Source organism: Castor canadensis, chromosome 2 (genome assembly GCF_047511655.1).
Source record: "Castor canadensis chromosome 2, mCasCan1.hap1v2, whole genome shotgun sequence".
NCBI lineage: Eukaryota > Metazoa > Chordata > Mammalia > Rodentia > Castoridae > Castor > Castor canadensis.
In genome coordinates, this window is record NC_133387.1 from 134,875,656 (window position 1) to 134,893,275 (window position 17,620).

Below are 17,620 nucleotides of genomic sequence, written 5' to 3' on the forward strand. Positions count from 1 at the left end.
CTATATTGAACACCTGTTAGGTACTTTATATCTCTAGTCTTTAATCCTTGTAAACATCTTTTGATATTTTATAGAGGAAAAAAAACTGAGATTTAGTGAATTTAGGTGATGTACTGTCAGTAGTAACAGTATTGTTAATAATAAATAACTTGTCCAGGATAAAAGTACAATAAGGAACAATACAATAAATGCTAGTAGGTATTGAGTAGTTACTATGTCCTAAGCACTGTTCTAAGTGTAGTAATTTATTTAAGCCTCATAAATGAGGTAGGTACTATCATATGTACCATATTACACATGAGAAAACTAAAGCACAGGAAATTAATAACTTGTGCCATGTTACTTAGGTATAAGTGTCAACACTGGAAACCAGACAGCCTGGCTTCAGAGACTGCACTTTTAATCACTATACATTGCTGCATTTCCAGTAGGTTGATGGTGCTAGGATTTAACCTAAGTCTGTCTGACTTATGATGCCTGTACTATTTCTTCTTTACCATTCTGTCTTATAGTAACTAAATACTATCCTTTATAGCATTACCTATTTTGTGTAATAATAGTAAATCTCTAGTGTGAAAATTATTGGTACAAGTAAATAAGAATTAGTTCTTATATGCTGCCCATCTTCTCATTTGTTTACATTCTATTATGAGATCAAAGCTTGAACTTTTATAGGAAATTTATCACTATCTACTGTCTTTAGTTTTCTTTCCCTTTTCTTTGGGTGGGGGAAGTGGTACTGAGGATTAAACCCAGGTACTTTTGCTGTACCACTCAGCTACATCACCAGCCCTTGTTTTTGTTTTTGGGGGGTGGAGTGGGACTTGGGTTTGTGTTTGCAAAGCAGGTGTTCTACTGTTTGAGCCACACCTCCAGTCCATTTTGCTCTAGTTATTTTGGAAATGGGATCTCACCAACTATTTGCCTGAACTGGCCTCAAACCACAATCCTCCCAATCTCAGCTTCCCAAGTAGCTAGGATTGCAAGTTTGAGCCACCAGTACCAGGCTGATTTGATTACTTTTTTGGTAGTATTGGCGTTTGAACTTGGGGCTTCATGCTTGCTAGGCCTCACTTTTGCTAGGCAGTCGTTGTACCACTGTGAACCACTCCACCAGCCCTTTTTTTGTGTTGGGTATTTTCGAGAAATGATCTCTGGAATTGTTTGCCCAGGCTGTCCTTGAACCATGATCCTTCTGATCTCTTCGTCCTGAGTAGTATAGGATTACAGGCGTTGAGCCACTGGTGTCCAGCTGCTCTAGTTATTTTTGAGATAGAGTCTTGCTTTATGTCCCGGACTGGCCTGGACATGCAGTTCTCCTATTCACACTTTCCATGTAGTGGGGATGACAGACATGTGCCCCCATGCCCAACTTTTATTGGCTGAAATGGGGTCTTGCAAACTTTTTGCTCCAGCTGGCCTCTAGCTGCAATCTTCCTGACCTCTTGTCTCCCAGGTAGCCACGATTATGGTTTTGAGTCACTGCACCTGTTTCCAGCCCGTGGTCTTTTAAGACAAGATTTTTATTATGTAGCTCAGGCTGACGTTGAACTTTTGATCCTTCTACCTCAACCTCCCGAATGCTGGGATGACAGGTATGTGCCCCCATGCCTGGCTCCTTCTGGGTCCAGGTTAGTTAGACAGCTCTCTATGCTGCCACTTTTATTTATTTGATACCTTTTCTTTTGGGCTTGTACAGCTATGTGAGTAGACGTAAGATTTAGACAAGCTTCCTTGCTTTCTTTTTTGAGCTATGGTACTTTCTAAGTTATCTGACATTGCTTTTCATGCCTATTATGAATCCGTCTTTAAGAAACCTGCTTACCTGTGTATCAGACTACTTTATTTGCTCTTCTGATGTTAACTAATGAAATTCTGAAATAGTTTTACTTCAAATTAAATCAGTACTTATTGATCTTTTAACTATGATTTGTAGAAAGAAACATCTTATACTGCATTATACATATGAAATAAAGTTCAGTACTGTGATGTACTCTGGTTTTTCTGTTCTGTCATTTCTTTTAAATGTGATCATAATACTTTAAAATTGCTTTCATGAAACTGATGGATTATGTCCCTTAGTTGGGAAAATAGATGAAAACTTTGTTCTAACTCTTCAACTTCTGTAATAGGAAACATCATAATTTTATTTGGGAGTTATCTTTCTCCCTTCCAATGTCCAATCCCACTTGGACAAAGGTCTCTCCGCATGTGTTGTTTTTAACAACTGGATTAGGGAAGTAATTTGCCATTTATTATGGAATGAAAAAAGTAAATTGAGATTGAATGGTTGAATTTAATGCCAGAAGCAACAATTTAAGATTCATTCATATTCTCCTCCCCCAATCCCCTAAGTCATTCATATAGTTTATATATTTTCTTTCATATATATATATATATATATATAAAGACTGTACCTGGTTTTCACTGTCTTTTGTTGATGGTGGTACTGGTGTTTGAAGTCAGGGCCCTCACACTCATTAGGCAGACGCTCTGCCACTTCAGCCACTCCACCAGCCCTTTTTTGTGTTGTTTTTTTTCGAGATAGAGTAGTGTGAATTATTTGCCTGGCCTGCCTTTGAACCACAGTCCTCCTGATCTTTGCCTCCCAAGTAGCTGGGATTACAGACGTGAGCCACCGAAGCACGGATAACACTCAGTTTTGCTGTCTTTTTTCTTTTTTTTTTTTTTTGCGGTGCTGGAGTTTGAACTCAGGGCCTGTGTCTTGAATCACTTCACCAGCCCTTAGTGATGGGTTTTTTTTGAGATAGGGTTTCTTGGACTATTTGCCCAGAGAGTTCCAAACAGTGATTCTCCTGATCTCTGCCTCCTGAGTAGCTAGGATTACAGGTGTGAGTCCACCAGTGCCCAGCTTACTGTGATTTTATAGTGAGTCTTGAAGTGAGATAGCATAAGTCCTCCAACTTTGTTCTATTTCAAGTTTGTTTGTTTGCTGTGTAATTCGGGCTGGCCTGGAACTCATGATCCTCCTGCCTTAGCTTTCTGAGTGCTGGGATTACAGGCATACACTACCACCACATTGTTTTATTATTTTAGATCCTTTGTACTTTCATATAAATTTTAGAATTAGCTTGTCTATTTCTTCAGAAAAACCCACTGGAACTTAGAACATTTATTTTATTGGATACGTGGGTCCTTTAGTGAGAATGGACATCTCAACAATATTGAGCCTTCCTTGCCAGTTCATGAGGTTGATACACCTTTTTTGAGCCAAGCATGGCGACAAGTGACTGTAGTTCCAAGTACTCAGGAGGCTGTGGCCGGAAGTGATCTGGGCAATAAAGTGAGACTTCTGTCTCAAAAAAAAAATGCTGATGTGGTGATGCTCACCAGTAATCTCAGCACTCATGAGGCAGGCAGAGGCAGGAGGACTATTGAGTTTTAGGTTAGCCTGGTCTACATTGAGACCCTGTCTCAAAAAAAAAAAAAAAAAAGAAAAGAAAAAAAGAAACCGAAGGGAAGGAAGAAGATACACTTTTTCATTACTGCAGCTTTTAAAAAAAGATATCTTTTAGTGCTGGTGATTGAACGCATGGCCTTCCACATGGTAAGCATGCCCTCTGGCACACATTTACACCCTCAGCCCCAATATTGCTAATTTTAATTTCTCCCAGTTATATAGAAGTCTTGCACTCCTTTCATTAGTTTTATTACTAGACATTTGATGTGTTATGATGTGGTTTTAAGATATACACATTAAATTTTTTTATTTCTAATTGTATGTATGTTGGTAATATATAGAAATAGAATTTATTTTTCTATACTGATTTGATACTGTGAAATTGCTTTTTTTTTTTATTCATTTATTCTTTTTATGGTACTGGGGCTTGAACTCAGGGTCTTCACCTTGAGCCACTTCACCAGCCCTATTTTTGTGAAGGGTTTTTTGAGATAGGGCCTCGCAGAACTTCTTGCCCAGGCTGGCATCGAACTATGATCCTCCTGATCTCTGCTTCCTGAGTAGCTAAGATTACAGGCGTGAGCCACTGGCACCTGGCTAAAATTGCTTAAATTTACCTAATAGGCAGAAACATGACTCAGGTGGCAGAGAGCCTGTCTAGCAAGTGCCAGATCTGAGTTTAAACCTCCAGTTCATTTTACTCTCTTTTTATTTGGAGATGGGATCCTCAAGATCTCAGCCTTCCAAGTAGCTAGGTTTACAGGTATGAGCCACCAGCACCCAGCAGGAAACAGGAAACTTTCAGTTCAACTGCTGCATAGGCAAGTGCCTTATCACCTGTGTTTTTTCTTTTTGTGTTGTTTGAGCCGGTGTCTTACTGTGTAGTCTAGGCTGGACTCGATCTCTCAATCTTCCTACCTATTAACTCTTTTTGTTTTTATTTTATTTTATTTTTCTTTATTTTTTGATGCAGGGTCCGTCTCTCTCTCTCTCTCTCTCTCTCTCTCTCTCTCTCTCTCTCCTTCCCTGCCTCCCTCCCTCCCTCCCCCTCTCTCTCTTCCTCTCTCCCTCTCCCTCTGTCCCTCTCTCCCTCTGTCTCCCTCTCTCCCTCTCTCTCCCTCTCTCTCCCTCTCTCCCTCTGTCTCTGTAAATTGCTCTTTAAATTCAATTTGACAATGTCTGTCTTTTATTTGAGTTTTTTTGACTATTTACTTTGCCCTTCCTCCATTCCCCCTCCCTCCCTTCCTTTTGGATGCTACTAGGGTTTGAACTCAGGGTGTGCTTAGGCACGCACTCTACCACTGGAGCCACACACTCAGCCCTTTTTGCTTCAGTTACTTTTTCACTAGGATCTTGCAATTTTGCAGGTCTGGACCCCCATCCTATTTACAGCCTTGTTTACCTGCGTAGCCCAGCTTTTTATTGGTTGAGATGGGATCTTGCCAACTTTTGCCTACGCTGGCTTCAAACTGAGATCTGCTAGTTCTCTGCCTCCTGAGTAGCTGGAACTATGGGTGTAGGTCACCATGTTTGATTCCTTTATTTTTATTTTTTATTCTTTTTTAAATTGTTTGAGACAGGGTCTCACTATGTAGTCCAGGTTGGCTTGAAACTCTCCATCCTCCTGCCTTAGCCTCCCAAGTGCTTTGATAACATGCATGTGTCACCATGCCTGGCTATCTTTAAAAAAAAATAAAAATAAAAAATGACAACCGGCAGTGAGGGCTTCCTCCCCAGAGAGCTACAGAGGTTAGCAGGAGCTCTGTCTTTTCAGTGTGGCAGCTTGCTTTTCTTCTTGTGTCAACCTAATAGAAGCTCCACTGGCTGAAAGCTCCACTTCTCAGATCTGATAAACACTTATTTCTACTTCATTGTTTTACTTCCTTTTATTATGCCCTGAGGTAACATTTCACCTACTCTTCAGCTGCCTGATAGGGGTGTCCCTGTTACCTTTGGAGGTCCTAGTCATTACTTGCATTAGTGCTCTGGTTACAAAGTTACAGAAGCATTAAGTAATCTGTCCCAACATGCTCTTCATAAGCCTCTCTAGACCTATTTTTTCATGAGTCTTGTTATTTTTAGGGTTTTCAGGAATGTATGCAATATATTTTTTTATAGCAGCTATAGTAATAAACTTCAAGGCAAGGCTAGACCTTAATATAGTTTAAGCTTTACTACATTTTTGTTCCTAAAGGATTATTTATAAAAAGAACTGCTATATTTTCTGATAATAGAGATCCAGTGTTTGAGATGATACTTCCTGTTCATCACATTAAAATACAGGGAAATGCTGGGCGTCAGTGGCTCACGCCTGTAATCCGAGGCAAATAGTTATTGAGACTCTACCTTGAAAAAATGCATCACAGAAAAGGAGCTGGTGGCGCGGCTCAAACAGTAAAAGTACCCAGCTCTGAGTTCAAACCCCAGTGCTGCCAAAGAAAAAAATACAAGGAAATAATATGCAGTAAAAATATGAAGAATTTTCTTGTGGATTATTGTGGCATTATATTGTGCTGTAACACTATATTGTTTTGATGGAGCTACCTAAAATTAGATGAATTGCTGAATAAAAGTAAAATTCTGTATTGAATGATATTTGCAGTAATTTTTTTTTTTCATTTTGATCCAAAAAGGAAATTGTAGTTTTTGCCATTTACAATACTAGGGCTTATTTAAAAAATAACAAACCAATAAATAGCCAACCTTTAGAAAATGGGTAATAGTATACTGTTATTAATTACTGTGGGATAAAAGTGCCAAAACCAAAAAAGTGGTGAAGTTACTCCAATTGAGTAAGAATGTTGATATGTGTAAATTAAATATATTATATAGTTTTGAAAATAGAATCCTTATTTCTGTATTTATTTATTTGTGTATTATTTATATATGGTACTGGGGCTTGAACTCAGGGCCTTGTGCTTTGTAGGCAAGAATTCTACCACTTGAGTCATCCCTCACCCCCAAATCATCTAATCCGTATTAAATGATTTCAGTAGTCTCATTAAATCATCAAGTATTGGCAATATTACAGTAATTAAAAGAATGACTCCTGCAGTAGATGACTCTAGAAAATTTTACAAATGAGAAAAATAGATGTCTAAATGGGGAAAAATAAATTAGAGTAATGCTTGGAAGAGTGCATTCTTTTAGTCAATCATACTGTAAGAATAATATAAACTTGTCATATGGACTTACTCCAAATAAGGCAACAAACAGAGGTCTTTTGCTAAAGGGCAGATAAACTTCTCGGTGTTAATTTGAGCATTTAAATAGTAGAGGCTGGCAGTGAGGGCATGACAGTGGCAAGCCTTGTGTTTTGATAATACATGAATGCCAGCAGGTTCAGTGAGGATCCCTTCCTACACTGAGTGCTCAAGAGAATAATCTGTGTTCTTTAGAACAGTTTTTTAAAAAGGAAGTTCGGCTGAAAATTCAGAGCACATTGTACAGTTCAGTATTTTAATAGCATGGACAATTTAGGGGAGTCTTGAGAGAATTTGAATTGTGGGGATGCTGTAATTATTTGTTGATTATAACTGCATTAATGCTTTTTTAGCACTGTTAAATTTTTTTGTTTTTTTAAAAACCGCTCTTTCGTGTTAATTGCATTTTGTTTCTTCAGAATATGAAAACTAGGGGAAAACATTAAATACTGTGTTTCATCATTTAAAAAATATCAGTTCAACAGAATGTGCTCAGTGCATGTTTTTTTCTTCTTATATCTTAAGGAAGAGAGAGAAAATCCTTCGAAACGGAGTAGAATTGAACGTGATATAGATAATAATTTGATCACATCAACACCAAGAGCAGGAGAAAAGCCTAACAAACAGTTATCTCGAGTAAGACGGAAAAGTCAAGTAAATGGAGGTTTGTTCATATTTAGATATTGTGTTTTTTAAAGGTGTAAGCAGAGATCTCTCTGTCATGTTCTTTGTTTTTAAAAATCTACTTTGAGGTCAGATTTGGTGGCATATGCTTTGTAATCCCAGTTCTGTGAGGCTGAGGCAGCAGAATTGTGAGTTTGAGGCCAGTCAGGGCTATATAGTGAGACCCTATCTCAAAAAACAGAGACAAAGGACCAGGCATGGTGGTACATGTTTGTAATTCTAGCAACCCGGGAGGCAGAGATAGGAAGTTCGTAGTTCTAGGGCAGCTTGGGCAGAAGTTAATGGTACCCTATTTCAAAAGCAAGCCAAGTGTGGTGGCACATACTTGAAATCCATTACTTTGGGGACAGATCATGATTAGAAGACTTTATGGGCGAAGCTTGAGACTGTATTGAAAAAGTAAAAGTAAAGGGGGTGGGGATGGCTCAAGTGTTAGAGTGTTTGCTAGAGGCCCTGAGTTCAGTCCCCATTACCACACCCCCTGAACAAGACAGATGTACTTTGAATAATTTTTGCCTTATTTTTAGTAGTCTTATTTCATACTAAATATTAGTAGCATGAAATAAAAAAATTCATTTTCCTAAAAATTTTTTACTTTGAATTTAAATCAGATGAAGAAACAAGATTTACACTGTTTAGTATAAAACATATATGGATGGGGCTTAGGGTATATCTCAGTGGTAGAATATATGTGTAAGGTCCTGGGTTAGATTCCCAACACCCCCTCAAAAAATTGATAGGGGTCAACATTTTTGATCTCTAACAGGCTTATTTCTTAAATTAGTAATAATTGTGATTTAATTTAATTGAAATGTGTCCAAATATTTGTTTCTAGGTCATGCTGTTTGAGCTGAGAGGGTACTTAGGCCAGCAGTTCCCAACTTAGTTCTCACTTAGGACAGCAGTTCTTAACTATGGGTGCTTTAGTTTCCATGGGACATTGTTCTCTATCCAGACACCTTTATAGTTGTCATAATCTCTGGAGGGTTGCATGAAACATTTAGCCAAGAAGAAGACAGGGATGGTATTAAACATCCTATAATGTTCAGTACAGCCTCTCACCACAAAGAATTATGCCAGAATGTCAGTAGTACTAGCTGTTGAAAAATCCTTTTAGTAACTTATTATATATCTGAGAAGCTCCTCACGGTCAGAAAGCAGGAGAAAACATTAAAGACAAGTAGAGAACAAGACATTCAAGAGCCCAGAATACACTTTTAACCATACCTGTCTTAAACAAAACAGTAATAATAGTTTTTCTCCCTCCTCCCCAGTGCAGTATAATGTATCTTTATTGTTGGAAGTGACCAAAGTGGAGAAAAAGGAGACAACACAGAAGACAGCAAGAAAGAAGTTTTAAAAGTTGTAGTAAAGAAGGAGGGCTGGTGGAGTGGCTCAAGTGGTAGAGTGCTTGCCTAGCAAGCATGAGGCCCTGAGTTCAAACCCCAGTACTGATGCAACCCCCCCCCCCAGCCAAAAAAAGGAAGCTACAGCAAAGAAGGAAAAAAAAGTGATAGACAACAAGTGAGGTTGTAGAGGGTTAAATAAGGATGAATCCAAAAAATTGTTTGATTTTATATTTCTTAAATATTTGTGAAAAATTTTATTTACAAGAAACATAGAGGTTGGGTGTATAGCTCAAGGGGTAGAGGGCCTGCCTAGCAAGCACAAGGCCCCAAGTTGAAACCCCAGTACCAAAACCAAACCAAACCATACACCTTAAAAACAACTGGCTGAAATGGTGCCTTAATACCCATTAGTACATCTTTGTTTTGATTTTGGTGGTATTGGGGATTGAACCGCAGACCTATGCATACTAGGTAGGTACATGGCCCCTGGACTATACCGCCAGCCCCCACATAATGTCTTAATTTGTTTTTTGGGGGAGCTTGAGATCTAATATGGGGTCTTTCACATGTTAGGACAAGTGTGTATTATTGAGCCCAAATAAGTAAAAAAAAATTTTTTTTGTTCCCCAGTAGGGGGTTTGAATGTAGGGCCTCACACATGCGAGGCTGGTTTTCTACCACTTGAGACACTGCCAGCCAGATAAGTAAATTTTGACATTGTTAATCTGCTTTACAGCAGTTATGTTGCCTCTAATCATTTAGCTGTTATTTGTTAGAAATAGATGTGTAGGAAGGTTTCATGAAGTACAAAATGTAAACAAAACCCGAATCTTGTTTTTATATTTTTGGCATTAGTAACTTGTTTGCTTCCTTACAAAGAATTTTCTTAATTTTCTGCTGTAACGTGTTGATTAGATGTAAAGCTGCTTTGAAAAAGACTCAGTAAATGTTAGCATTTATAAATCATTGAAACTAAAATAATTTGATTTCTAAGTAATTTATGTCAAGATTTCTTTAGTAAGCACTCCTGAAACTGAAAGTCAATGTTTTTTCTACATCGTGACTTTTTTCTTCTGTTTCTTTCTTAGAAGCTGGTAGTTATGAAATGACAAATCAACATGTAAAACAGAATGGGAAATTAGACGATAATCCTTCCTCTGGCAGTCCACCAAGGACTACATTGTTAGGGACCATATTTTCTCCTGTTTTCAACTTTTTTTCACCAGCAAATAAAAATGGTAAGTATAATTCATTTTTTTTATGGTTAAGTAGTAGCTATAATTTGGGATTGAAAAATTCATGGTTTTTCTAGTTTTATTTATTTATTTTTATGGTACTGGAGATTGAACTCAGGGCCTCATTCATGCAAGGCAAACACTAAACCACTGAGCTATATCCCCAACCATTTTCTAGTTTTTAAAAGATCTTTATTTTATAAGCATATTTTACCTTCATATTTGTCTGCAACTTAAAAAAATACACAGTTCCTTTAAAAGCATTTTTAAATGACTGAAACAATGAAGTTACGTTTAATTCTTTTGTGATAAATTCAGCTTTCATTATCTGAAAAGCTAGATGATAGACTTTGGGCTAAAGAGACAATTTTTATTTTTTTTGGGTTGGGGCGAGTTCTGTAATCCTTCAGGAGTATACAGGATGGATTAGTAGATTCAGCATAGCAAAAATGTCGATACTCCCAAAAGTAATCTACATGTTTAATGCAATTCCCATCAACATCCCAATGACATTCATTAAAGACTTAGAAAACTCTACCGTGAAATTTATATGGAAACACAGGAAGCCACGAATAGCCAAGGCAATACTCAGTCAAAAGAACAATGCAGGAGGTATCACAATACGTGACTTCAAACTATATTACAAAACAATAACAATAAAAACAGCATGGTACTGGCACAAAAACAGACATGAAGACCAGTGGAACAGAATAGTGGACCCAGATAGGAAGCCACACAACTATAACCAACTTATCTTTGACAAAGGAGCTAAAAATATACGATGGAGAAATAGCAGCCTCTTCAACAAAAACTGCTGGGAAAACTGGTTAGCATTCTGCAAAAAACTGAAACTAGATCCATGTATATCACCCTATACCAAGATTAACTCAAAATGGATCAAGGATCTTAATATCAGACCACAAACTCTAAAGTTGATACAGGAAAGAGTAGGAAATACTCTGGAATTCGTAGGTATAGGTAAGAACTTTCTCAATGAAACCCCAGCAGCACAGCAACTAAGAGATAGCATAGATAAATGGGACCTCATAAAACTAAAAAGCTTCTGTTCATCAAAAGAAATGGTCTCTAAACTGAAGAGAACACCCACAGAGTGGGAGAAAATATTTGCCAGCTACACATCAGACAAAGGACCGATAACCAGAATATATAGGGAACTTAAAAAACTAAATTCTCCCAAAACTAATGAACCAATAAAGAAATGGGCAAGTGAACTAAACAGAACTTTCTCAAAAGAAGAAATTCAAATGGCCAAAAAACACATGAAAAAATGCTCACCATCTCTAGCAATAAAGGAAATGCAAATTAAAACCACATTAAGATTCCACCTCACCCCTGTTAGAATAGCCATCATCAGCAACACCACCAAGAACAGGTGTTGGCGAGGATGCGGGGGGGGAAAAGGAACCCTCTTACACTGTTGGTGGTAGTGTAAATTAGTACAACCACTCTGGAAAAAAATTTGGAGGCTCCTTAAAAAGCTAGACATTGATCTACCATTTGATCCAGCAATACCACTCTTGGGGATAATACCCAAAAGACTGTGACACAGGTTACTCCAGAGGCACCTGCACACCCATGTTTATTGTGGCACTATTCACAATAGCCAAGTTATGGAAACAGCCAAGATGCCCCACTACTGACGAATGGATTAAGAAAATGTGGTATCTATACACAATGCCATGAAGAACAAAATGTTATCATTCGCTGGTAAATGGATGGAATTGGAGAACATCATTCTGAGTGAGGTTAGCCTGGCCCAAAAGATCAAAAATCGTATGTTCTCCCTCATATGCGGACATTAGATCAAGGGCAAACACAACAAGGGGGTTGGACTTTGAGCACATGATAAAAGCTTTAGCACACAAGGGAGGGGTGAGGATAGGTAAGACACCTAAAAAAATTAGTTAACATTTGTTGCCCTTAACGCAGAGAAACTAAAGCAGATACCTTAAAAGCAACTGAGGCCAACAGGAAAAGGGGACCAGGAACTAGAGAAAAGGTGAGGTCAAAAAGAATTAACCTGGAAGGTAACACACACGCACAGGAAATTAACGTGAGTCAACTCTCTGTATAGCTATCCTTATCTCAACCAGCAAAAACCCTTGTTCCTTCCTATTATGGCTTATACTCTCTCTACAACAAAATTAGAAATAAGGGCAAAATAGTTTCTGCTGGGTATTGATGGGGTAGGGGGGAGAGGGAGGGGGCGGAGTGGGTGGGAAGGGAGGGGTGGGGGCAGGGGGGAGAAATGACCCAAGCCTTGTATGCACATATGAATGAAAAAAAAAAAAGTATACAGGAGAAAATCAGAAACATCTTCAATGTTCTAGATCATTAAAATGGAATTTTCTGAGCATCTTTAAAGTGAGTTGAAGCCATATGACTATTTTTTTTGTAACAGTTAATTTTTACTGTCATTTGCTTGATCCCGCCTCCCCAGGGAATTTCATTCCAGAAAAATAATTAATTCATCTTATTTGAATGAATTGGGTTGGTTTCACACAATAGTAAAACTACCCTGATCAAGTGAATTGAAGGTTTCATTATGTGTTTGCAAAAAGAATCAGCATTAAATTCTTACTCCTCATTTTTTTTTTTTTTTTTTTTTTTTGGGGAGAGGTTTTTTTTTTTTTTGTCTTTTCTTTTTTGGTGCTGGGATCGAACCCAGGGCCTCAGGCATGCTAGGCAAGCGCTGTACCACCGAGCTACATCCCAGCCCAACTCCTCATTTTTTTTAATGACTTGGCTAGTGTCCTATGTTTTCATATGTGATAATTTCTAGATTAATTTAGGACAAGAGATAATGTCTTTATTTTTGCATCTACCAAGATATTTGGTATATTATTGGGTCCATGGAAGGTTCATTAAAGGCTTGTTGGCTGATTATTTAAATTCTAATCTTTATTTCTGGATAGTAGTATAATTTTAAAAAGGTAGAATGGTATGATATCCTTCACATTTTCTGAGGAAGGAAATACTGCATATTAACAAATTACAGGACTATGAACTTCTACAAGGGAAACAACACAAAACAAAACTGAAAATTTCCTTTAGCTTTATTTAACTCTCCATTTCCTGGACATATATAAGCATGTATTAAAATGATCTAATAGGAACAGAATAGACTTTGATGTTAGATAAACTCCCATCCACAACCCCCACCTCTTATAGACTGCACCCAGGGGCTTGCACCTGATAGGCAAGAGCTCTACCACTTGAACTAAGCCCCTAGCCCCGAAATTAATTTGTTTTAAAATTCTACTTCTGAAGAACTGATACCAACCCTCCTTAAACTGTTCCACGAAATAGAAAGGGAAGGAAAACTACCTAACACAATTTATGAAGCCAATATTACAATTATCCCAAAACCAAGCAAAGACACCTCCAATAAGGAGAACTTTAGGCCAATCTCCTTAATGAACATTGAAGCAAAAATCCTCAAAATAATGGCAAACCAAATTCAACAACACATCAAAAAGATTATTCACCACGACCAAGTAGGCTTCATCCCAGGAATGCAGGGGTGGTTCAACATATGAAAATTAATAAATGTAATACACCACATTAATAGAAGCAAAGACAAAAACCACTTGATCATTTCAATAGATGCAGAAAAAGCCTTTGATAAAATCCAACACCATTTCATGATAAAAGATCTAAGAAAACTAGGAATAGAAGGATAGTACCTCAACATTATAAAAGCTATATATGACAAACCTACAGCCAGCATTATACTTAACGGAGAAAAACTAAAACCATTCCCTCCAAAATCAGGAACTAGACAAGGATGTCCACTATCTCCACTCCTATTCAACATAGTACTGGAATTCCTAGCTAGGGCAGTTAGGCAAGAAGAAGGAATAAAAGGAACACAAATAGGTAAAGAAACTGTCAAAATATCCCTATTTGCAGATGACATGATCCTATACCTCAAAGACCCAAAAACTCTACTCAGAAGCTCCAAGACACCATCAATAGCTACAGCAAGGTAGCAGGATATAAAATCAACATAGAAAAATCATTAGCATTTCTATACACCAATAATGAACAAACTGAAAAAGAATATATGAAAACAATTCCATTTATAATAGCCTCAAAAAAAATCAAATACCTAGGTGTAAACCTAACAAAAGATGTGAACGACCTCTACAAGAAAAACTATACGCCTCTGAAGAAAGAGATTGAGGAAGACTATAGAAAGTGGAGAGATCTCCCATGCTCATGGATTGGTAGAATCAACATAGTAAAAATGTCGATACTCCCAAAAGTAATCTACATGTTTAATGCAATTCCCATCAAAATTCCAATGACATTCATTAAAGAGGTAGAAAACTCTACCGTGAAATTTATATGGAAACACAGGAAGCCACGAATAGCCAAGGCAATACTCAGTCAAAAGAACAATGCAGGAGGTATCACAATACGTGACTTCAAACTATATTACAAAGCAGTAACAATAAAAACAGCATGGTACTGGCACAAAAACAGACATGAAGACCAGTGGAACAGAATAGTGGACCCAGATAGGAAGCCACACAACTATAACCAACTTATCTTTGACAAAGGAGCTAAAAATATACGATGGAGAAATAGCAGCCTCTTCAACAAAAACTGCTGGGAAAACTGGTTAGCAGTCTGCAAAAAACTGAAACTAGATCCATGTATATCACCCTATACCAAGATTAACTCAAAATGGATCAAGGATCTTCATATCAGACCACAAACTCTAAAGTTGATACAGGAAAGAGTAGGAAATACTCTGGAATTCGTAGGTATAGGTAAGAACTTTCTCAATGAAACCCCAGCAGCACAGCAACTAAGAGATAGCATAGATAAATGGGACTTCATAAAACTAAAAAGCTTCTGTTCATCAAAAGAAATGGTCTCTAAACTGAAGAGAACACCCACAGAGTGGGAGAAAATATTTGCCAGCTACACATCAGACAAAGGACCGATAACCAGAATATATAGGGAACTTAAAAAACTAAATTCTCCCAAAACTAATGAACCAATAAAGAAATGGGCAAGTGAACTAAACAGAACTTTCTCAAAAGAAGAAATTCAAATGGCCAAAAAACACATGAAAAAATGCTCACCATCTCTAGCAATAAAGGAAATGCAAATTAAAACCACATTAAGATTCCACCTCACCCCTGTTAGAATAGCCATCATCAGCAACACCACCAAGAACAGGTGTTGGCGAGGATGCGGGGGGGGAAAAGGAACCCTCTTACACTGTTGGTGGGAATGTAAACTAGTACAACCACTCTGGACAAATTTTGGAGGCTACTTAAAAAGCTAGACATTGATCTACCATTTGATCCAGCAATACCACTCTTGGGGATATACCCAAAAGACTGTGACACAGGTTACTCCAGAGGCACCTGCACGCCCATGTTTATTGTGGAACTATTCACAATAGCCAAGTTATGGAAACAGCCAAGATGCCCCACTACTGACGAATGGATCAAGAAAATGTGGTATCTATACACAATGGAATTCTATGCAGCCATGAAGAAGAACGAAGTGTTATCATTCGCTGGTAAATGAATGGAATTGGAGAATATCATTCTGAGTGAGGTTAGCCTGGCCCCAAAGACCAAAAATCGTATGTTCTCCCTCATATGTGGACATTAGATCAAGGGCAAACACAACAATGGGATTAGACTATGAGCACATGATAAAAGCGAGAGCACACAAGGGAGGTGTGAGGATAGGTAAGACACCTAAAAAATTAGCTAGCATTTGTTGCCCACAATTCAGAGAAACTAAAGCAGATACCTTAAAAACAACTGAGGTCAATAGGCAAAGGGGACCAGGAACTAGAGAAAAGGTTAGATCAAAAAGAATTAACCTAGAAGGTAACAGACATGCACAGGAAATTAATGTTAGTCAACTCCCTGTATAGCTATCCTTATCTCAACCAGCAAAAACCCTTGTTCTTTCCTATTATGGCTTATACTCTCTCTTCAAGTAAATTAGAGATAAGGGCAAAATAGTTTCTGTCAGGTATTGAGGGGGTGGGAGGGAGAGGGAGGGGGTGGAGTGGGTGGGAAGGGAGGGGGTGGGGACAGGGGGGAGAAATGACCCAAGCCTTGTATGCACATATGAATAATAAAACAATAAAAAAAAAAAGTAAAGCAGATACCTTAAAAGCAACTGAGGCCAATACGAGAAGGGGACCAGGAACTAGAGAAAAGGTTAGATCAAAAAGTATTAACCTAGAAGGTAACAGACATGCACAGGAAATCAATGCGAGTCAATTCCCTGTATAGCTATTCTTATCTCCACTAGCAAAAACCCTTGTTCCTTCCTATTATTGCTTATACTCTGTCTTCAACAAAATTAGAGATAAGGGCAAAATAGTTTCTGCCAGGTTTCGAGGGGGTGGGGGGAGAGGGAGGGTGTGGAGTGGGTGGGAAGGGAGGGGGTGGAGATAGGGGGGAGAAATGACCCAAGCATTGTATGCACATATCAATAATAAAGCAATAAAAATTTAAAAAAATTTCTACTTCTGAAACACTTTACCCATTACCTTACACTAGTTCTTTAAATTCTTTTGACTCTTAATCTTTGAAATGGGATAATTATACTTTAGTATCAAGGGCAATTTAAAGGTTTCTGTTCACCAAAAAATATTTATTGAACCTCTCTAATGTTCATTATTAATTATTGGTGATTTAAAAATCATCAACAAATGACCCCCTACGCTCAAGGAGCTTTTTACAAGATAGGTATTTAATTGACTATAGTAAATTTGGTAGATGCATTAATAGAGGTATGGGACAGTGGGGTATTGAATTAGCAGAATGTCATATTTTCTGGGTGATTGGGTCAGTAGTTCACAAAAGTTTGGATAGAAAAGTTGGATCTTGAGAGCTGGGGGCATGACTCAAATGGTAGAGTGCCTACCTACGAAGCATGAGAAAAGTTGGATCTTGAAAGGTGGTAAAAGGCATGCTAGATAGAAAGAGCAGTATGTGGAAAGACCCTGCCACAAGAAATAGCGTAATGTATTTGAGAAAATCTTTCTAGTGTGAAACTATTCGTTTGAGAAGGGTTAAGGTTGAAGTCATATAATATAGCTAACAATATGTTTGAACTTTGTCTTCAGTGAGGAATGATTAAAAGGTTTTAAACTGGTGAATAATGTAGCTAGATTTATGTTTGGTAAAGCTCACTTTAGCAGTATTATGTAGGCTAGATTCTAAAGAGGCTTGAGAGAGGGAGAAATTAAGACTTGTAGTAGTTCATATGAGACTTTTTTTTTTTGTGGTACTGGGGCTTGAACTCAGGGCCTACACCTTGAGCCACTCCATCAGCCCTTTTTGGTGAAGGGTTTTTTCCGATATAGGGTCTTTTTGCCCAGGTTGGCTTCAAACTGTGATCCTCCTGATTTTGCCTACTGAGTAGGTAGGATTACAGGTGTGAGCCACCAGCACCTTGCTAGATGAAGCTTTAATCATAGTATCAGAAAGGAGAGGAAAGGTAAGAGAACATAAAATGCACTAGTTTTGAGCACAGAGTAGAGATGAAAGAGGAGCAGTTAAGAAAATGAAAGTTAGAAAATTCAAGGAGAATAAAGTTTTCTGGAGATAATTGAGTTTAATTTGAGCCATGCTGATTTGAGATGGTATGAAACAATCAACTCAAAATGTCTAGTAAGCAATTTGTCATTCCAGCATCAACCTTAGGTTTCAGGATTTA

The 17,620-nt window shown here is 37.9% G+C and overlaps 1 protein-coding gene across 5 annotated transcripts in view; it reads left to right on the top strand.

The window, feature by feature from the left end:
- Ctdspl2 (CTD small phosphatase like 2) overlaps nucleotides 1-17,620 on the top strand; it is an 81,409-nt gene that overhangs the window by 29,064 nt on the left and 34,725 nt on the right. For 3 of the 5 annotated variants that reach the window (XM_074065855.1, XM_074065851.1, XM_074065853.1), the window contains exons 3-4: nucleotides 7,150-7,288; nucleotides 9,746-9,895. In XM_074065855.1, coding sequence (XP_073921956.1) covers nucleotides 7,150-7,288; nucleotides 9,746-9,895 — 289 coding nt within the window. The remainder of the gene's footprint in view (nucleotides 1-7,149; nucleotides 7,289-9,745; nucleotides 9,896-17,620) is intronic. The other 2 variants (XM_074065852.1, XM_074065854.1) reach the window with 1 other exon arrangement.